Source organism: Chrysochloris asiatica, unplaced genomic scaffold, assembly GCF_000296735.1.
Source record: "Chrysochloris asiatica unplaced genomic scaffold, ChrAsi1.0 scaffold00149, whole genome shotgun sequence".
NCBI lineage: Eukaryota > Metazoa > Chordata > Mammalia > Afrosoricida > Chrysochloridae > Chrysochloris > Chrysochloris asiatica.
The window spans coordinates 484739-506433 of NW_006408667.1; the positions used below are offsets into that span (position 1 = coordinate 484739).

The 21695-nt window shown below is 36.4% G+C and overlaps 2 protein-coding genes across 2 annotated transcripts in view; one reads left to right on the forward strand and one right to left on the reverse strand.

Moving 5' to 3' along the window:
- The window catches only part of LOC102811670 (chromosome unknown open reading frame, human C12orf29), a 15821-nt gene extending 3166 nt beyond the window's left edge, over nt 1-12655 (forward strand). Inside the window, exons 2-7 of the mRNA XM_006870703.1 lie at nt 1958-2075; nt 3058-3153; nt 4781-4897; nt 9333-9530; nt 10678-10847; nt 12467-12655. Coding sequence (XP_006870765.1) covers nt 1958-2075; nt 3058-3153; nt 4781-4897; nt 9333-9530; nt 10678-10847; nt 12467-12655 — 888 coding nt within the window. The remainder of the gene's footprint in view (nt 1-1957; nt 2076-3057; nt 3154-4780; nt 4898-9332; nt 9531-10677; nt 10848-12466) is intronic.
- Nucleotides 12656-13414: 759 nt separating this feature from the next.
- The window catches only part of CEP290 (centrosomal protein 290kDa), a 185412-nt gene continuing 177131 nt past the window's right edge, over nt 13415-21695 (reverse strand). Inside the window, exons 52-53 of the mRNA XM_006870704.1 lie at nt 14522-14601; nt 13415-13645 (exon numbers count right to left, since the gene is read on the reverse strand). Coding sequence (XP_006870766.1) covers nt 13415-13645; nt 14522-14601 — 311 coding nt within the window. The remainder of the gene's footprint in view (nt 13646-14521; nt 14602-21695) is intronic.

Sequence of the window (21695 nt, forward strand, 5' to 3'; positions counted from 1 at the left end):
CGAAAGTCGAGGCTTGAATTTTTTCTTCAGTTCCCCCAGCTTGATAAATACTGACCGTGTTCTTCCCTTTTGGTTTTCTAAAGAAGATAATTCTTTAGTATGTGTAAAAAGTCTTTGATCAGCAGAATCCCCAGTTATCAGTTGGATATTCCCGATGATTGTACAAAACTAACGTGTCCATTTTACATCATCAAATACAAGTCCTCGGAAAAATGGAATTAGTCGGGTCTTAAGCATTCTAACTTTTTTTTTTTTTTTTTTTGAAACCTACTCATCTATCAAAGGAGCTCTGGTAGCTTAGTGGTTACTAATCAGGTTTCGAACCGCAAGGTCAGCAGTTCGAAACTACCAGCTGCTCCGTGGGAGAAAGATGGGGCTTTCTGCTCCCTTAAACATTCGTAGCCTCGGAAACCCTGTTCAGGGTTGCTATGGGTTGGAACCAACTGGACGGCACTTAACAACAACAACAACAACTCATCTATCAAGGCACCAACTTCTGTGTCTACCTGATTAAAAGACCTGGAAGGCAGACTGTCTTGATATCTCTGTATTCTCAGGACTGGAGAATTATTTGTGGAATTAACCTCAAAGTCGTTTCATTCCTGTTTTTAATCCCTGCTCTTTTCATTCTTTCTACTGTGATCACTTGTTACCTAAGTAGTCTTACTTGTCATTAAGAATGATCATCTCACATTCTTCCTCAGTCAAAAACCTCACAATCATGTGTTTTTTTTTTTTAAGTCTTAACAAATTGAGTAGTCCTAGTGTAACCTTGGAAACAACTTGACAGCACTTAACAAAAAATTCATGTTATACAGTCTCATCTAGTAATAGTGGTTCACTCTAGCTGTGGTTCTCAACTTTATATGTTGTTGTTGTTGTTGTTAAGTGCTGTTGAGTCAGTCCCGACCCATCGCTATCCTGTATAGGGTTTCCAAGGAGCAGCTGGTGAGCTTGAACCACCAACCTTGCAGTTCAAACCTAACTTTGCAGGCCTGCACATTAATCCACAGCACCACACCAGGGAGCAGAAAACCTCATCTTTGCCCTGCAGAGCAGCTGGCGAATTTGAGCTACTGATCTTGTGGTTAGCAGCACAATGAGAAATCCACTACATTATCAAGGCTCCTTAGAAAGAGCTCCTTAGAATAATCTTCTGATGTGTGAAGAAAGATACATCTGGTACTTGACCCACCCATCAAAGGATGATCGATAATCCACTGATACTAAGGTCATAAATTGGGGCTAAATCTCCCAAATATTCCAGAATGGGACTAAATACTGAAGTATATCCCCACTCTGTTTAAAACATCAAGCAGCTTCCTAACTTTCACATTTTTTGTTCAGATATTTACGTGGCCCATTCCTTCATTTCAAATCTGCTCAGTGTTAGCTTCTTCGAGAGGGTGTTCCTGACCCCATATCTAAAACATATGCCACCTTGCTCTCTATCCCATTTTTCTTCTTGGTTCACACATTGAATTTTGCCTTTTGCTAATGTCTTTACTAAAATCCGAGTTCCACGTAGACAGGTACTTTCTCATTCATCTCTCTTCCCAATACCAAAAACAATGCTTTACCCATAGCAGGCATATTGTTAATAATTGTTTAGCAGATGACTCAACATTCTAAAGCTCTGCAGCATGCTTGGTCTGTGTTAGAGATGCAGTGCTGTCTAAAGGCATGGTACCTGGTATCAGGCTGATCCTGAAGCACTCTTGTATTCTTCTGTTGTTTGTAAATAATACAAAGCTGTGAAAAAAATAAGTATTGCTAGATTAGCATAGAAGGAAGAGGGTGATTAAGGAGAACTTCAGCAGTTTTTTAAATTGTCCATCAGGAAGAATGGGAGATCATCTCTTAAAACTAATAAAATTAATAAGAGTCCAGGTGAGAGCATGTTGTATAAAGACATAAAGGCTGTTTGGTCTTAAACCAGTTTTCTCTTTTTTTTAAGCCATTTAAAGTTTTGGCAACTGAAACTATAAATCACAAGGCATTAGCTGCGGATATATACAGTGCAATTCCAACAGAAAAAGTGGATGGGACATGTTGTTACATTACTGCCTACAAAGGTAAAATAAATACTATTTATTCTAAAACAACTTTACAAACCTTATAAATCTGACATTTTTGTATTTGTTTTTCATAAACCCTTGGATAAGATTTAAATATAACTGCAAAATAAGTTAAAATTGTTAAACCTCTTTTTTCTTAATCATTGTATATTTTGGGGTGGGAAGGATGGTAATGCCATGCCATGCAGTATGGTAAATACATTATATAAATTATCTCTAATTTGCGCACTAAGCGTCTTTGTTTCATAGATGAGGAAATCAAGGTTCAGAGAACATAAATTTGTACAAGACCACATTGTTAATAAGAGACTGAACGGGATTTGTTGTGAAGTGCCGTTGAGTTGGTCCCAATGCATAGCTCCCTGTATAGGATTTCCAGGGAGGGACTGGTGGTTGTGAACCAGCCACCTTGCAGTTAGCAGTCAGTACCTGTCCTCCAACCCCACACCAGGCCTCTGAACTGCCTGGAGACCCTGATCTTGTGCAGCTCTAAAGTTTGATTTGTTCCCAGAGTTCCACTCAGTTCAGTGTCATTCTAATCCCATTGGCAGGATCTTATTTTAACATATGACGGGGCTTCAAAAAATTCATGGAAAAATTGAATTAGTAGGTAATGGAATTATTCTAGAATCTTTTTTAATTCCCTTCTACTTTAAAAGTTCCTGTCAATGGAATTATCAGATTATGTTTCCAGTTAGAGAGGTAGCCTCAGTTTCTTACAAACACTTAAATGTGAGTCTGACTTGCTGCTATGAAAAGATCTAACAGTTACTTTTTACCTCATTCCTATTCTTATTTAACCAAAGAAGTAAGTCTTCTTGTAGCATCAGGTAACATTAGGGTTTGTCATTAGACTGCACTCTTACAGAAGATGACACTTAATTTTTTGGAAAATTTGAGTTTGAAATGTCTTTGAATATAATTTTTATTGTGTGCCTCTTCTCCTTTCTTTTCTTTCTGTTGTTTTTATTTATTGTAGGTCAGCCATACCTTTGGGCTCGGCTTGATAGAAAACCCAACAAACAAGCTGAGAAAAGATTTAAAAAATTTCTACATTCAAAGGAATATTCAAAAGGTTGGTGTAACCCCCTCCCCCTTTATTTAATTTAAAGAGCTAAAATATAAAGCTTATGTAGTATTTTATACATTGTATTTATAATTTGAACCTTTTGGGGAAAAACAGTAGTTGACTATTTATGAAAGCATATTCTTTTGTTTGTTTTTGAAAGCATATTCTTGAAACATTAAAATGTTTTCCAATATTTCTGTGACTTTTCATTATAGTTTGAGTCAATCTAATGAAAATACAGAAATAGATGCATATTATATCACGTTTTGATTTTCAGTCTGCCATTTAAGGGTGTTATATATAACTTTATAATCAAATACACATATTGAAATAGGACTAGTATATTAACACATTCATTTGCCTCTAAATATTATAAACAAAGGAGCTCCAAAAACTTCATGGAAAGCTTCCATTATATCTCAGTTCCATTTTCCACAGATTTTTTAAAGCCCCCATCATATAGTTAATATCTATATTCACTTATGCATGAAGGCAAGTCAAGTGTTGTTACTAGGGTTCCAATTTATACATGCATGGCTTGATTCCAAACAAAACGTGTTTTAAAATGTCTGATCAGTGAATGGCTACAGACAAGTTTTCTCAGTAATAAAATGAGAGGATATCAAAAAGTTGTGGGAAAATTCCATGATTTTTCATTTCCATTTTTCCATGAGTTTTTTTGAAACCCACTCATACACTTAGTCTAGTTAGAGTTCCTTCAGTAAAAATGTCTGATCAAAACAGTGTCTTCCAAGGAGATCTGCTGGACTAATTAAATTCAAGGCAGAGAAGTGAGAGAATGTTTTTGTGACTTGTTTTGGGGGACTACAAAGGGGAAATCTTGATCGATTTTCTCAAGGACACAGAGCAGTCATTGGGCTTACTGTGATAAAGTCTGAAGAAAATTGAAAGTTGTACTAGTGAGAAAAAGGCCAGCAAAATGTTATGCTGAGAGGTTTTTTTTTTCTTTTCATCACGACAGTGTTATTCTTCCAGGGTAGCAAAAGCTGTTCTGTAAGAATTTTGTTGGGAAACTTACCCATCCACCTTACAGCCCTGACTTTACCTTGTACTTTGTTCCCCAAACTCATGGAACATTGGAAATGAGTAAGATTTGAGTTCCTCAAGGATGTCAAAACTGCCTTTGACATGGTGTAAATAGAAGAGCGCAGAATTCTTCAGGGAAGGGTTAGAGGGAATGCAACACCACCTTCAGAAGTGTATAGCCCTAAATGGTGAATCTGCTGAGAAGTAATAAGCTCACATTCTGATTGGTTTTTTTTTTTTTTTTTTTTTTTAATGTTTCTGTGATTTTGTATCAATATTTTTTTACTTGGTATATTTATGATTTATATACAAGGGGGTTTAAAAAAGTTAGTGTACAAAATTCTATTAATACTCATTCCATTTTTATGCAAACTTTTTGAAGCTCTTTTTGTACAAGTGGTGTTGTGTTCTAAATAAAAAATACAAAGTGTCAGTATTTTAACCTGTAATACAGTCATGTGGCTTGATAATACATGGAGAATAATTATATGATACTTGTTAAGGAGTTCATTGCCTACTACTTTAGTTTGACATTTTATGTATGGTTTAAACTATTGCCAAGTAAAAGCTTATCTAATTATTTTAGAATTTTTTTGGAATGTTGAGGAAGACTTCAAACCTGTTCCAGAGTGCTGGGTACCAGCGAAGGAAATTGACCAGTTAAATGGGAAACCAGTTCCTGATGAAAACGGCCACATTCCTGGTAAGCTGTCACTTCGGCAATGCTGAAGAACAAGTGGTCTATTCAATTAAAGTGTAATTTTATTTGGTTCTTTTAATATAATTTATCTCTAATGTTGTTGTTAAGTGCTGTTGAGTTGGTTCTAACTCATAGCGATCTGTATAAGGTTTCCAAGGAGTGGCTGGTGAGCTTGCACTGCTCATGTTGTGATTCAAACTGACCTTGCTGTCCAGTGCATTAACCCACAGTGCCACACCAGGACTCCATAGGCAATAAATAATACAGAATTTCTGAAACATTTATTAAGAATGATTTTTAGGCTTATAATCCTTTTTAAGATGAATATTTTACCATCTGTGTGGTGTGTGAAAATTAATAACATATTTATTGGGTCTATCCCTAAGGTCCTTAGTGGGATAGATTGATCTAGTCTGGACTGAGATGTCAGAGTCTGTATCTTGTGAGGAAAATATGTTGTTGTTGTTGTTAAGTGCCGTCGAGTCGGTTCTGACCCTTAGCGACCCTAGTGAGCTTGAACCACCGACCTTGTGGTTCAAACCAACCTTGCAGTCCAGCGCATCAACCCATAGCAAGAGGAACCTTGCTGGCGCCAGTGGTTAAGTACTTGGCTGCTCACCAGAAGTTCAGTGGTTATAACTTTTGAGTTGTTCCCCAGGAAAGATCTGGCATTCTACTTCCAAAAATATTTTCAGTCCTAGAAATAGATGGGGAAGTTCTACAGTGTCCTATAGGATTGCTGAGTCCGATTTGACTTGATATCAATGCTTTTGGGTTTTGATTTAGCTGTTTTTGCAATGATGCCAGAAGACTATCTTAGCGAAATGAGTAGAAAACATTATCTTGCAGTAGTTTATCTAGGGATGGAAAGTTTTTTGGAAATGTATGCTGATAGGTTGTGGCTAGGTGCCTTGGAGTCAGTTCTGACTGAGAGCAACAGAACAAGACACTGTCTGGTCCTATGAAATTCTCACATTGGCTTGGTTTGAGCCCATTGTTCCTGCCCCTCTGTCACTCCATCTCGTTTTGGTGGGGGTGGGGGGGGGTCCTTCCTCTTTTTCACTAAGCCTTCCAAGCATCATGTCCGTCTCCAAGGACTGGTCCTTCTTGACAACATGTGCAAAGTATGCGAGATAAACTTGCACTATCCTGGCTACCAAGGTGACAGATTTATTTGTTCTTCTGGCAGTCCATGGTACTTTCAGTATTCTTCACCAACACCATAATTCAAATGCATTGTTTTTTCTGTGGTCTTATTGTCCAGCTTTCACATGCATCTGAAGCGATTGAAAATACTTTGACTTGGGTTAGGGGCACTGCAGTCTTCAAAGTGATACCTTCGTCTTTAAGACTTTAAAGAGGTCTTTTGCGGAAGATTTGCCTAATGCAATGCCGCTTTTCATTGATTGCTGCTTCCATTGTAGATACAAGCAAAATGAAGTTTTTAAAACATAATATCTTCTTTGTTTGTCAAGATACTATTTATTGGTCCAGTTGTGAAAATTTTCATATTCATTACATTGAGGTGCAATCCATACTGAAGACTAGTCTTTGATCTTCATTAGTAAGTATTTCAAGTCATCTTTGCTTCCAGAAAACAAGTTGTGTAATTTGCATGTTACAGGTTGTTAATGAGTCTTTCTCCCATCATGATGCCACACTTCTTCATATAATTCAGCCTCTCACATTGTTTGCTCAGTGTACAGATTGAATAAGTATTGTGAATGGATACAACGTTGGCATATTTTTCTTCATTTTAAACCATTTAATATCCCCTTAACTCTGTTTAAACAAATGACTATCTCATGGTCCATATACAGATTCCTCGGGAATATAACTAAATGTACTGGAATTCCTCTTCTTTTCTGTGTTATCCATAATTTGTTAGGATCCACACAGTTGAATGCCTTTGCATAGTCAATAAAGCACAACTAATATTCTGATAGTCTCTGCTGTCAGCCAAACTCTATGTGATGCCTGCAGTGCTAGCCTTTGTTCCATGTCCTTCTGAATTAGCTTGAATTTCTGGCAGCTGCCTGTTGATATACTACTGCAATCAGGTTTTAATTATCTTTAGTAAAATTTTATTTGCATGTGATATTGATATTGTTAGATTTCCACATTCTGTTGTGTCACCTGTCTTTGGAATTGGCACAAGTGTGGATCTCTTCCAATCAGTTTGCCAAGTAACTCTGTTCCACATTTCTTGGCATACCACTGGTGAGTGCCTCCAGTGCTGCATCAATTTGTTTAAACATTTCAATTAGTAGTTCATTAATTCCTGGAGCCTTGTTTTCACCCATATCTTCAGTGCTACTTAGACTTATTCCTTCAATACCACTGGTTCATGATTATGTAATAACTCTTGAAATGATTGACCTTCAACCAATTCTTTTTGCAGTGATTGTATTCTTTCCATTTTATTTTAATGCTTTCTGCTACATTCAGTATTTTACCCATTGTTGTCAAGTGCCGTCAGGTCGATTCCAACTTTTAGCAACTCTTTATAGGGTTTCCAAGGAGCAGCTGGTCGATTTGAACTGAGGCCCTTGTGGTCGGCAGTCCAGTGCCGATCCAACAGCACTACACCAGGAGTCCATGTTGCCCATGGAATCCTTTAATATTGTATCCTGAAGTTTGAACTTTCCCTTCAGTTTTTCAGCATGAGAAATGTGTGTTCTTTCCTTTCAGTTTACTAACTCCAGGACTTTCTACATTTCATTATAATAAACTGCCATTTGAAATTGTTTGTTCAGTTCTTTTACTTCATTTATTCCATTTGCTTTTGTCACTCTATACTCAAAAGCCATCTTTAGAGTCTCTTCTGACATCCATTTGGCCATTTCTTTGTTTCTTGTCTTTTTAATGATCTTTACCTTTTTTTCATGTAAAATAATGTTCTTGAAGTCATTCCGCCCTCTTCTGGCCTTTGCTCATTAGTGCTTCGAGAATCTGTTCTTTAGGTGGCCTCTAAATTTAGGTAGGATATATTCAAGGTCATATTTTGGCTCTTGTGGACTTGTTTTCATTTTCTTAAGCTTCATTCTGAACTTCCATATGACCAATTGATGGTCTGTTCCATAGTTTTGGCTGAAAACATTGAGCTGTCTCCACTGTCGCTTCCTACAGTTATAGTAAATTTGACTCCTATGTATTCTACCTGATGAGGTCCATGTGTATGTATAGTTGCTGCTTATGTTGTATACAGGTATTTGCAATAAGTAAGTCATTGGGTCTTGTAAAACTCGGTTATGTGATCTCTAGCATCGTTTCTTTCACCAAGGCCATATTTTCCAACTCTTGACGCTTTCTCTTTGTTTCTAGGTTTCATTTTCCAATCACCAGTAATTATCAATGCATCTTGAGTGCATGTTTGGCCCATTTCAGACTGAAGAATTCTTCAAAGACATCAGGGGAAATTGATGCTTTAAAGACTGAAAAGAAAGATGGTACAATGGGAGAGAAGAGGAATTTCTAGTTCAAACTCTGGTGGTTCAAAGAGTTTATATTTCTACTGGAACTTAGGGATGAAAAAGTTAGCTAGTAAGGAAGAGGGCAGGTAAACCTACTAGGCAAACTCCCAGGAATAGAAGGGAACATGGTGCATTTAGGAAATTTCACATTAAACTTCCTTGTGGCAGGAATATTTTAGGCTGTATGACATCTTAGGGAGATCATAAAAATTGACACTGGAGACATATAATGGGTTCAGACTTTAAAAGGCCTTATATTCCATGTGAAGATGAGGGTGTTAATTAAGGGGGTATACAGAAGGACAAAATTTAAGTTTATAAACAAAACTATGGTAAAATGGAGTGGGTTTCACTGTAGGCTAGCAGACTCCACAAAGAAATTAGTAAATTTGTGTTTGTAATGACTAAACATATGGGGGTCACAATGCCATATGTGTCAGTGTGTCTTCATTCATTTTTGGAAAGAATTCCTCCAGTAAAGGAGCGTAATCTGATAAGACTGAACAAAGGAGTAATAAAAACATTCACTAGATGTGGAATCAGTGAATTGTTCAACAAATACTGAGACAGTTCAACCAGTTGTAGAATACTTACTTGCAAATATCCATTGTCGTGAAGGAGAGAAATTTATTCTATGAAAAGATTTAATTCCGTGTCTTAGAGTGATGCTTAAATTGTACAGTATCCAGTATGCCCTTACTAGAAAACAAAGTTTTTAGTTAGGCCATGCTAGATGCTGTGTAATGAATAATCAAACCATAGGTTAATTTATCAACAAAATAAAAAAATAAACCTTTATGATCAAAATAAAGATGTAAAACTGTTAACATTTTGCTGCTTTTAAAAGTGATATCTGAGTGTGATACAACATTGAAAACATGGAAAATTTACAACAAAATAAAAATGAACTGTAGTCTCAATCCAAAGGAAGAACGGTAACAAGCCCGTTTTTCTTTAAATGATAGGCTGGGTACCAGTAGACAAAAACAACAAACAGTATTGCTGGCACTCCTCTGTAGTAAATTACGAATTTGAAATCGCTCTGGTATTGAAGCATCATCCTGATGATCCTGGACTTTTGGAAATTAGTGCAGTACCACTATCAGATCTGTTAGAACAAACATTGGAGCTTATAGGAACAAATATCAATGGAAACCCATATGGTGAGTAAAGACTTTTTCTTTTTCAGCTGTAATTTCTCATTTAAAAGACAATTTGCCCATGTCAACTGAAAAAAATAAAAATACATAAAGAAATGACAACATAATTTTCTAGGATTAAAGCCATTTCTCTTCATTTTTTTCTATGGAAAAATTTATGCATGAGTCTTACTAATAGTCTAAAAGGCTGATTTTAGCTTCTCATACTTTGTGTGACTGCATGACAGCACTATGTACAGAAAATAATGTGTAACTTATTGCTATTAAAATATAGGTGGACTAAGTTGATTGAAAACATGCTTTTTCATGGTTGTATGTTTAGCCTTAATTAAAACAGGAGTAAATTAAGGACTTCATGATACACCGATAAGCACTTCATGAAAAAGAAAAAAATCTTCAGTGTGAACAAATTATATGTAAGCACCAAAATATATACCACAGTGAATAGGTGAATAGAGTATAAGTACTAAGAGTGCTAAGGCATATGTTGATGACGGGAGATGAGAAGACCCAACAGTGGATATTAAAGTTTGAATAACACTAATCCTATCAAGATCTCCAGTAGATTGTTGTTGTTAAGTGCCATTGAGTTGATTCTTAACCCATAGCGACCTTATATAGGGTTTCTAAGGAGCACCTTGTGAGCTTGAACCACTGACCCTGCAGTTCAAATGACTTTGCAGTCTGATGCATTTGTCCACAGGGCCACACAAGGATTCCATAAGTTGATTGATAGGCAGGTGAAAATAAGCTAAAATACTGATTATGAAAGTCATCAGAGGTGTGGAAGGACTGTTTGGCATAAATTCTGTGGTAGTTGAATGTGGCTGATGGTATAGAGCAAGAGAGGGCAAACTGTCTGTTGAAAGCCAAATTGTAACTATTTATAGACTTTGGGCCTTGCCTGTGTAATAATGTAAATGAATGTCAGTATGTAAATGAATAGTTGTTGGCCTTGTTGCCATTAAACTTTATTTCAAAAAACGGGAGTTTGGTTAGATTCGGCCCACAGGTGTGTGAGTATACAGGGTAGAATTTGGAATTAATGGGATATAAGATACTAGGTTTTCCATTGGATATATAAATTTTCTCTAATGAATTTTTTTCTTTGAATAAGTATGATTGATTAATGGCGAGTTTTATCACTTAGGGTTAGGAAGCAAGAAGCATCCATTACATCTTCTTATTCCACATGGAGCATTTCAAGTTAGAAATCTGCCTACACTGAAGCACAATGATTTGTTGTCCTGGTTTGAAGGTTGCAGTGAAGGTAAAATTGAAGGAATTGTATGGCATTGCAACGATGGCTGTTTAATCAAGGTAAGGGCAGAAACTCACTTGTGATATGATATGTTGTTTTATATTCCTACAACAATGTAGAAATGGCATTAAAATGCTATCTTGGAATGATAATTGCAGTAAATAGTGCTTTATAGTAAGGACATTAAATTCATCATCACATATGCCACCATTCTTTAATTGTAAAAATAAAAAAAACTGTTCAAATGCACATTCTATGGGGCACTGACTGGTTCTAGAGATGTGCCTTGGTATTTGGAGTTGCATGATTAAAATTCTCTGGAAAACCCTCTGTTATACAATCCTGTTCTTCGAGATTCATGTTGCACTTTAGTATTATTAAGTGATCCTATAAAATTTAACTTTAGTTTAATACCATATTTCCTAAACTTACTTTATTGCGTAAAAAAATCCCTGACCCTAACTCCATTGAGCAAAAAGACGGAACCTTGGTAGTATAGAGAGGGTTTTGAGTTGGTCTGCTCACTACAAGGTCAGTGTTTAAATAATCAACAGCTCTGTTGGAGTCAGATTCAGCTTTTTACTCCCATAAAGAATTATAGCCTTGGAAATCATTTACAGGGTGGCTATGAGTTGGACAGGCTCCACACAACCACCACCATCATTGAGTAAAAAGTATATCAAGGTGACAGTTTATGTATATTGAATGAATTCTTTTATAGTTTTTCCCTTTACATTTGTGTCTCCTGTACTTGTCAGTTTGACTTAGCATGGTGGTGTTGGTAAGTGCCATCTAGTTGTTTCTGACTCATAGAGACCCTGTATAGAGCTTCTGAGGAGCGGCTGTTAGATTTGAACTGTTGACCTTTCAGTTAGCAGTCCTGTGCTTATTCTACAGTGCCGTACTAGGTACTTGAAACTTAGAATTTTCAAAACTGTACCTAATCCCTGGACTCCTATAATTCACTTAAGCCAGAGGCTTGGATATAAATTTTCCCCTTTTTTATTGCTTCTGACATATTGCATTATCAGTTCTTAAGGATTCAGATCTATTAAAATATGTCTACTTCTTCCAAACCAACTGGCTGTAAATAAACCATATCTTTCTAAACAGTATCTTTCCTTCTGCCCTGCCTATTCTTCACAGGACAATGAGACTGGCATGTCACTGCTTAAAACCGTTTATTGATATTAACATTGTTCATGATTTGGCCCTTCATTACTCTGCAGAACCATTCCTCCACCCCCACATAAACATCCCTACTTTGTGTATGCTTTAGCATACTTAACTAATTGCAGTAAGAGCAAAAACCACACTATTCATGGTGCTACCTTAGGTCTATCACATGATATGCTCCTTAGTTGGAATGTCTCACCACCCAGATTTTCAGCTGCTAGTTTCTGTACTTAGAGCCCTGATTATGTTTGCATAATCATGTAAGACCTGATAATGTTTGCAGGTCTTAGAAGTACAGAATCTGTCTTCTTGAAGCTCACATAATAATGGGGAAGATAGATGGTAAACAAGTATATATATAGTATGTCAAGGAGAACAGCTATGGAAAAAAAAAAAAAGGATGAGAAAAGACTTACTACATGCCTGTCAGATAATAGGAACTCAAAGTAGATGGATTTAGACAGTATCTGTTGTCTAACTAGGACCTTTTTTCTCTTTCCAGGTACATCGCCATCACCTTGGTTTACATTGGCCAATTCCAGACACTTACATGAATTCAAAACCAGTTGTTATTAATATGGACCTAAACAAATATGACTATGTCTTTGATTCTAAATGCTTGTTTAGTTATTTTTCAAAAATAAATCATCAGAAATTTGGTAGGCTTAAAGATATAATGCTTGATGTTTAAATGGAAATAGAATTAAAATAAGTTTTAGTATTGTTACACTTGAATCTTGAGTATTCTGAATGATAAAAAGGTGTAAAGAAGCTAGAACACGGTTCCTATTCAGTGTTAAACATAACAATCTGTCTTCGGGTTTAAAGAAATGAAGTTTCCAGTTGCAGATGTTCTGCTCAAAGTTTTATTCAAAATCACCAATTGATTTTTAAGCTCTGACTTAAAAGTGTACATTGCTTTTAAGCTTGTTCAAAGGCTGGCTGCATTGTGTCCACTAGAACGGAATAGTCATTTAAAGACAACAATTAAGACAATGATTTTAGATAATTTATTTTCAAAATCACAGTTTAAGCTCAATTTAACCTTTAAAAACATTTAACAAAACATGGCTCAGCCTATATATTTTGGAATTCAAGAGTCTTAGCACATATAAGTAAATATTTATATTTATATATATACATATAAAACATAAAATCTGAAATACTAAAATGTCATTCATAATCTTTCAAAATATAGGACCATTTTGTATATATAGTAGTTCGCCATAGCTCACTGCATATTTTTTAATTCTAAGTCTTCAGAAATTTACTTTGCTAATGAGTTAAGAATTTCATATAATCTTACTTACTAAAAACTATAATTTAGGTCAAAGGTACAAGGTAGGGAGAAGGAAATTCTGCAGTTCAGAGACTTGCTTAACTTCTAGGTGGAATTTTAACTTTCAAAGTTAATAGTTAACTTTACATCTATTATAATTGTGGATGGCCATTAATAAATGGGAAAATTATCAGGACTTTCTTCTTCATCTTCAAACTGTTCAGAAGCATCAGTAAGACTAGTTAATTCAACTCCAAACTGTTCAGAAAGTTTTTTTAATTTCTCTTCTAAGAGAATATTTTTTTTTACCTCTTCCTTATAATTATACTTCAGATCTTCAATTTCTTCAAAAAATGAAGGATCAAAGTTTTCCAGTTCTTTCTTCAGCTTTCTTATTTGTTCCTAATAGAAACATTATCTTTAATAAAGTACACACAATATAACACATTTTCTAGGTTTTAACTAGAAAGGTTTAATTAGAAACACGAGAGCCAGAGCAACCTGAATATAATCAAATATAGTTTTAAATGCAGAAGCATTTAAGATACTGTTAATATGACTTGACAGCACTTAACAACAATATGATTTCACTGATTTGTTAGCCCTAAAATCATATTGTTTTAAAAATTATATTATACTCTAAAATTTGTCAATTTTTATAAATTATGACGGAGCTTCATTTACATTTTATTTACAAATGTATGCTTTTCATGGATAATGGTTACTTTATAAACGTTTTTATAAATAGGGCAGTCCAGGGTTTCTGTCTTAAGTATAATTGAGGTATATGAGTAAAGGGACAATTTCAGGTTTAAAGACTAGTGATTTCTAGCTAATTCTGTCATTAAAGTCCTTTTGTTCTATTTACATAGTCATTAAAAGCAGTATGAAAAAATACTTTTCAAGAAATTTAAAAAGTACTAATAACAATATGAACCCAAACTTAAAATCCAAAAGAAGATATTAAACAATGAACTAATTTTTGTGACAAAAATAAATCTATTTTATCTTTTCTATATGTTTGGTCTGCATCTTTTGTAGCATTTGGATAATACTTTTAACATATTAGGTCCCATCAAGCCGGTCTCTTACTCCTAGTGACCCTCCTCTATACAAGAGAATGAACTTTGTAATGTCACGATCAACTATTTTAAGTAAAATTTAATTAGAGAAATTTTTAGTATATTCTTAACACTCAAAGTTGGTGATGATAAAAAAGTTTCCAACAGCTATTTTTCCCAAAATATTCACAGTTCTTCAATGTAACTGAATAATTACCTTCAATTGCTGCTTTTCTAAATCTGAAGCTGTGAGTTGTGTCTCCAAATCTTTTATCTTTTCTTTTAATTGATCAGTATCTGTCAAAAGAAAGTTAAAAAATGAGTCTCAACTTCCTCTCATTGACTAGATTCAAGATGAAATTGTTTTTGAAAATAAGTAGAAAATTCAGCATTTGACAGCTGAAACACTTCCGGGGCATAAATATTGGATGTTGGCTCTATCTGGTATTCTATAATAGGCGAAAAGAGGCATCTACTAAACAATAAAATATAAATGTTAGATTACTTTACGCAGAAGAAATTCTTGTTTTTATACAAAAATCTAAAAACAGGAAAATGTGCTACGTACTATAGAAGAAAAGTGGCCAATTACACTGAACAAATGTTCTGCCACCCTGTAATATAGCATTGCTTACTGGATAACACACTGGACTTCTAGAGTATGTTTGAACTGCAAGGTCAGGGTTTGAACTCACCAGGTGCTCCTCGGAAACCCTGTACAGTCACTATGAGTCGGAATTGACTCTATGGCACTTAACAAGAAATTCCATGTAGGTAAACATACGTTTAGGCTACAACTACTATGAAAAACACAAGGGTGAGGAATGAGTAAGGCCTGGCTATCTTTGTCCTGGTGTGGTGCTGCAGGATAAGCACTTGACTGTGGACCATAAGGTCAGTGGTTAAAACTTACCAGTCTCTCCTCAGAAACCCTGTTACAGGGTCACTGTGTCAGAACTGACTCTATGGCACTTAACAATAATCTTTGCTAGGTAGATTTTATCTATGTTTGAATTAAAAGTGACATATGTCCTTATTGCAGCTATTGTTTAGTAGCTTTTTTGCACCTGAAAAGTAGACAGGACACATTTTCATGAATGGGACAAACACACGATCCTTTTAAAATGCCATACCTATGGTGAAATTTTAAGATAAGCAATGGACCACTAATTACAAGGCCGGTGATTCAAACCCACCAGCCACTCCCATTCTGTTTCCACAAAGATATTGTCTCTTAAAGCACTACATAGGGTTTTTAGGAGTCCGATTAGACTTGATGGGATTGAGTTTTAGGTAAAGAAGCCTTAGTGGTGCTGTGGGATAAGCACATACTGGGCTACTAACCAATGGCAGTGAGTGGTGGTAGTAGGGATTATTACTTGAAGACAGAAGAATGGAAAAGGGAAAATTATTTTCCTCATACTATTTTAAGTGATTAGTATAGGAAGAACACATTTTGTTTGGGAGTTTGAGCAAAATATTTTTCAAGGATTCATTCTTGTTGGGAGACAGTTTTCAGAGTTGATTTTCTTAATCAGTGTGATATACTGATTTAGATTGGTAATAAAATAATGCAGTAAAAGCGAATATACATAACATTTTCCATGTATTTAGGTATTTAGACTTTATAAAACAGTCTTGGTTTAATTTTGAGCCTTAGTCTCTTGAATATGAAAGATACATTTATTTCTTTCACATCAGAGATTAAAAATTTGAGGGGTTCAGAAATTCTGAGGAGACAGGTTAAAAAAGAGAACATGCCCAATATCAACATTAATAACAGGTCTTTGGCACTAATATACCAGGTAGCTCCTATTGTTAGGTGCCATCGAGTCTGTACAGACTCAGCGACCTAATGCACAGCACATTGAAACACTGCCCGATCCTGGGCCAACCTCACTATTGTTGCCATGCTTGAGCCCATGGATGCTGCCACTTAGCCAATCCATCTCACTGGGGGTCTTCCTCTTTTCCTCTGACCCTCCATCTTACCAAACATGATATCCTTCTCCAGCGACTGCTCCCTCCTGACAATATGTCCAAAGTATGAGAGACTAAGATTGGCCATCGTGGCCTCCAAGAGCACTTTGACTGCACTTCTTCCAACACAGATCTGTTGGTTCTTTTGGCAGTCCATGACACTTTTAGTATTCTCCTCCAACACCATAACTCAAAAGCATCAATTCTATGGTCATCTTTATTCACTTTCCAGCTTTCACATGCATATGAGGTTACTAAAAATACCATGGCTTGGGGACATCTTTGCTCTTCAATACTTTTTAAAAAGTCTTGTGCAGCAGATTTGCTTAATGCAATATGTCATTTGATTTCTTGACTGCTGCTTCCATGAGTGTTGATAGTTGATCCAAGAAGAATAAAGTCCTTGACAACCTCAATCTTCTCCATTGATAAAAATGTTTTTTTTATTGGTCCAGTGGTAAGGATTTTTGTTTTCTTTACACTGAGATGCAATCCATTCCGAAGACTGTAGTCTTTGATCTTCATCAGTAAATATTTTAAATCTTCACTTTCAGCAAGCAAGGTTTCTGCATACCACAGGTTGTTAATGAGTCTTCCGCCAATCCTGATGCCACATTTTTCTTCATATAACCCAGCTTCTTGGATTGTTTGCTCAGCATACAAGTTGAATAAGTACGGTGAAAGAATACAACCCTGTCGCACACCTTAATTTTAAACCATTCAGTGTTCCCATGTTCTGTTCGAACAATTGCCTCTTAGTCCATGTACATATTCCTCATCAGCACAATTAATTGTTCTGGAATACTCATATTTTGCAGTGTTGTCCATAGCTGGTCATGATCCACACAATCGAAAACCTTTGCATAGTCAATAAAGCACAGGTAACATCTTTCTGATATTCTCGGCTTTCAGCCAAGATCCATTGTACATCAACAATGATATCCCTCATTCCATGTCCTCTTCTGAATCTGGCTTGAACCTCTGGAAGTTCTCTGTCAATGTATGCTTGTAGCTGTTTCTGTATTACCTTTAGTAAAACTTTACTTGCATGGTATACTAAAGACATTGTCAAATGATTTCTGCATTCCATTGGGTCACCTCTCCTTGGAATAGGCACAAATACGGATCTCTTCCAATCAGTTGGCCAGTTTGTTATCTTCCAAATTTCTTGGCATAGATGAGTGCCTCCTGTGCCGCCTCACTTTCTTGAAAGATTTCAATCTTTATTTCATCAATTCCTGGTGCCTTGTTCTTTGCCAATTTCTTCATGCACCTTGGACTTCTTCCTTCAGTATCACTGGCTTTTGATCATATGTTACCTCTTGAAATGGTTGAACATGAACCATTTCCTTTTGGTACAGTGACTCTGTATTCATTCCATGATGCTTTTTGCATCATTCAATAATTTGCCCAAAGAATCCTTCCATAACGAAAGTCGAGATTTGAATTATTTTTTCAGTTACCCTAACTTGAGAAATGCTGAAAGTGTTCTTCCTTTTTGGTGGCTCCTATAAGAGCTGTCAAAAATGACTGATATACAAGGGTACTTCAAAAAATTAATAAAAATGGAAATTAAAGATAATAGAAAAGTTATGCGGACTTAAAACATTTACTGATGAAGATCAAAGAGCACAGCCTTCATTATGGATTACATTTCAATGTCAAGAAAACAAAAATCCTCACCACTGGACCAATAAACAACATTCTTATCAACGGAGAAAAGATTGAAGTTGTCAAGGACTTCATTCTTCTTGAATCAACTATCAACTCTCACAGAAGCAGCAGTCAAGCGATCAGACAACGTAGTGCATTAGGCAAATCTGCTGCACAGGAACTTTTTAAAGTGTTGAAGAACAAAGATGTCAGCTTGAGGACTAAGGTGTGCCTGACCCAAGCCATGGTATTTTTAATAACCTCATATGTATGTGAAATCTGAACAGTGAACAAGGAAGATCATAGAAGAATTGATGCTTTTGAGTTATGGTGTTGGTGGAGAATACTAAAAGTGCCATGGACTGTCAAAAGAACCAATAGATCCATTTTGGAATAAGTGCTGCCAGAGTGCTCCTTAGAGACCAAAATGGCCAAACTTTGTCTCTCATACTTTGGACATATTGTCAGGAGGAAACAGTTGCTAGAGAAGGATATCATGCTTGGGAAGATGGATGGTCAGAGAAAAAGAGGAAGACCCCCAATGAGATGGATTGGCCAGGTGGCAGCATCGGTGGACTCAAGTGTGGCAACAGTAGTGAGGTTGGCCCAGGATCGGACATTGTTTCATTCTGCTGTGCATAGGGTCGCTATGAGTCAGTCCCAACTCGATGGCACCTAACAACAACATGTCAAAGGTCATATTTTGACTCTCATGGGCTTTTAAAAGTTTTTCAGCTTCAACCTAAACTTGAATATGAGTAATTGGTGATCCGTTCTACAGTGGTCTTGTTTTGGCTGTTGATAACTGAGTTTTTCCACCATCTCTTCCCACAGATGTCAATTTGATTACTGTGTGAGGTCCATGTGTATAGTCTACTTTTATGTTGTTTCTAAAAGGTATTTGCATGTAATAAATCATTCGTCTTGCAAAATTCTGTCATGGGTTTTCGAGCATAATTTCTATCACCAAGGCCCTATTTCTATCACCAATGTCATGTTTTCCAACTACTAGTCATTCCTCTTTGTTTCTAACCTTTGCATTCCAATCACCAGTAATTGTTAATACATCTTGATTAATTTCAGAGTGAAGTAGTTGGTAGGATTCTTCAGTTTTAGCATCACTGGCTTTTGTGGTTGATACGTAAATCTGAGTGACTGGTATTAACTAGTCTTCTTTGTAGGTGTATTGATATTATCCTGTCACAGACATCACTATACTTCAACACTGATCTTGAGATGTCCTTTTTGATGATGAATGTGACACCATTCCTCTTCAATTTGTAATTCACAGCATTATAAACCATATGACTGTCTGATTCAAAATGGGCAATCCCAGTCCATTTCAGTTAACAAATACCTAGGATACTGATGTTTATGTGTTCCATTATATTTCTGACATATTCCAATTTTCCTAAATTAACAATTCATACATTCTGTGTTCTAATTATTAATGGATGTTTGCAGCTGTTTTTCCTAATTTTAGTTGTATCCCATCAGCAAATGAAGGACCTGTAAACTTTACTCCTTTCATGTCATCACAGTCAACTCTACTTTGAGGAGGCAGTTCTTCCCCACTGAAATTCTGAATGACTTCCAGCTGAGAAGCTCATCTTCTGGCACGATATCTGACAATATTCAGGTGCTATTCATCATATTTTCACATAGCAGCACTATATCTCACAATGTTCCAATGTTACTAATAAGGCTTGCAGTGGCTTAACATTCAGAAGTAATCAATCAGTCTCTACTAATTCCTAGTCTTTCTTAGGCTGGAAGCTCAGCTGAAATCTGTCTACTAAGGTGACCCTGGTATTTAAAATACCAATGGCATAGCTTCAGCATTACAGCAACATACAAGTGACCACAATACCACAAACTTATAGATGAGTGGTGGATATCCATGATGCTGTTTCTGTTAAGTGCTGTTGAGTTGGTTCCAACCCACAGTGACCCTATATAGAGTTTCCAAGGTTCAAATGGTGAGTTTTGAACCACTAGCCTTTCAGCAGTCCAGTGCTTATCCTACAATGCCACACCAGGACTCCAATATCCATGATTGTTGTTGTTAAGTGCCGTCCAGTCAGTTCTGACTCGTTGTTGTTAGGTGCCATCTAGTTGGTACCGACTCATAGCGACCTTATGCACAGCAGAATGAAACACTGCCTGATCCCAGGCCAACCTCACTACTGTTGCCACATTTGAGTCCACTGATGCTGCCACTCCGCCAATAGATCTCGCTAGGGGTCTTTCTCTTTTTCTCTGACCCTCCAACTTACCAAACATGATATCCTTCTCCAGCGACTGGCCCCCCTGACAATATGTCCAAAGTATGAGAGATGAAGTTTGGCCATCTTGGCCTCCAAGGAGCCCTCTGGCTGCACTTCTTCCAACACAGATCAGTTGGTTCTTTTGGCAGCCCATGGCACTTTCAATATTCTCCTCCAACATCATAACTCAAAAGCATCAATTCTTCTATGGTCTTCCTTATTCACTGTCCAGCTTTCGCATGCATATGAGGTTATTGAAAATACCATGGCTTGGGTCAGGCACACCTTAGTCCTCAAGCTGACATCTTTGCTCTTCAACACTTTAAAAAGGTCTTGTGCAGCAGATTTGCCTAATGCAATACGTCATATGATTTCTTGACTGCTGCTTCCATGAGTGTTGATAGTTGATCCAAGAAGAATGAAGTCCTTGACAACTTCAATCTTTTCTCCATTGATAAGAATGTTGTTTATTGGTCCAGCAGTGAGGATTTTTGTTTTCTTTACATTGAGATGCAATCCATACCAAAGGCTGTGCTCTTTGATCTTCATCAGTAGGGCTTCCTATATAGGGCTTCTGAGGAGCAGCTGGTGAGCTTGAACCACAGAACTTTCGAGCCAGCACATTAACCCACAGTGCCACACCAGAACTCCAATATATATATGATGGCCATATACTAATTGTTAATGTTGAAAAAACTACAAATGTGTATAGCCTGAATCCAAATTTATACCATACCATCCCAAATAATGTGTGTGCACATATACACACAGGAAATGGAATGGTTAGTTATCATTTCTGAGTGGGAAATGAGTAGAAAAACAGACTTTCTTTTTACTTTGTGAAAAGATTACAGAATGTGGACAATGTTTGCTTATTTGGGTTTTTAAAATCAGTAACAACAAAATGACAATTTTAATGGAAGAAATTTTTAAGAGGGCTTACAACAGTCTGGAGCTGTAAGATAAGCACTGGACTGCTAACCACCAAGACAGTGATTCAAACCCACCAGCAGCTCCTAAGAAACCCTATGTAGGGCCACTATGAGTCAGTACTGACTTTACAGCACTTAACAACAACAACATACTTAGAAAACTGGAAACAACAGATCTAGTACTCATTACTTAACCGTATTTTGATAAAATCTGTGATATCCAGATGAAACACAAGTAGAAAAACACTTGGGTACTTGTACAAACAACTTAAAGGGCTCATTGGGAATATTTTGTTGCAATAAAATAAAAAGTGACTACAAAACATTCTTGTCAAGGACTGATTTTATAGTAAGACAGTTATCAGAATCTCTGAACAAACAAAACAGACAAACCATAACTTAAAATGTGGGTTATCTAAGAAGACATGTTCACAATCACTAGCCACTGTTGTTGTTGTTGTTAAATGCTGTTGAGTCGACTCTGACCCATAGTGACACTGTGTAGGGTTTCCAAGGAGCAGCTGGTGAGCTTGAGCCGCCAACCTTGCAGTTCAAACTG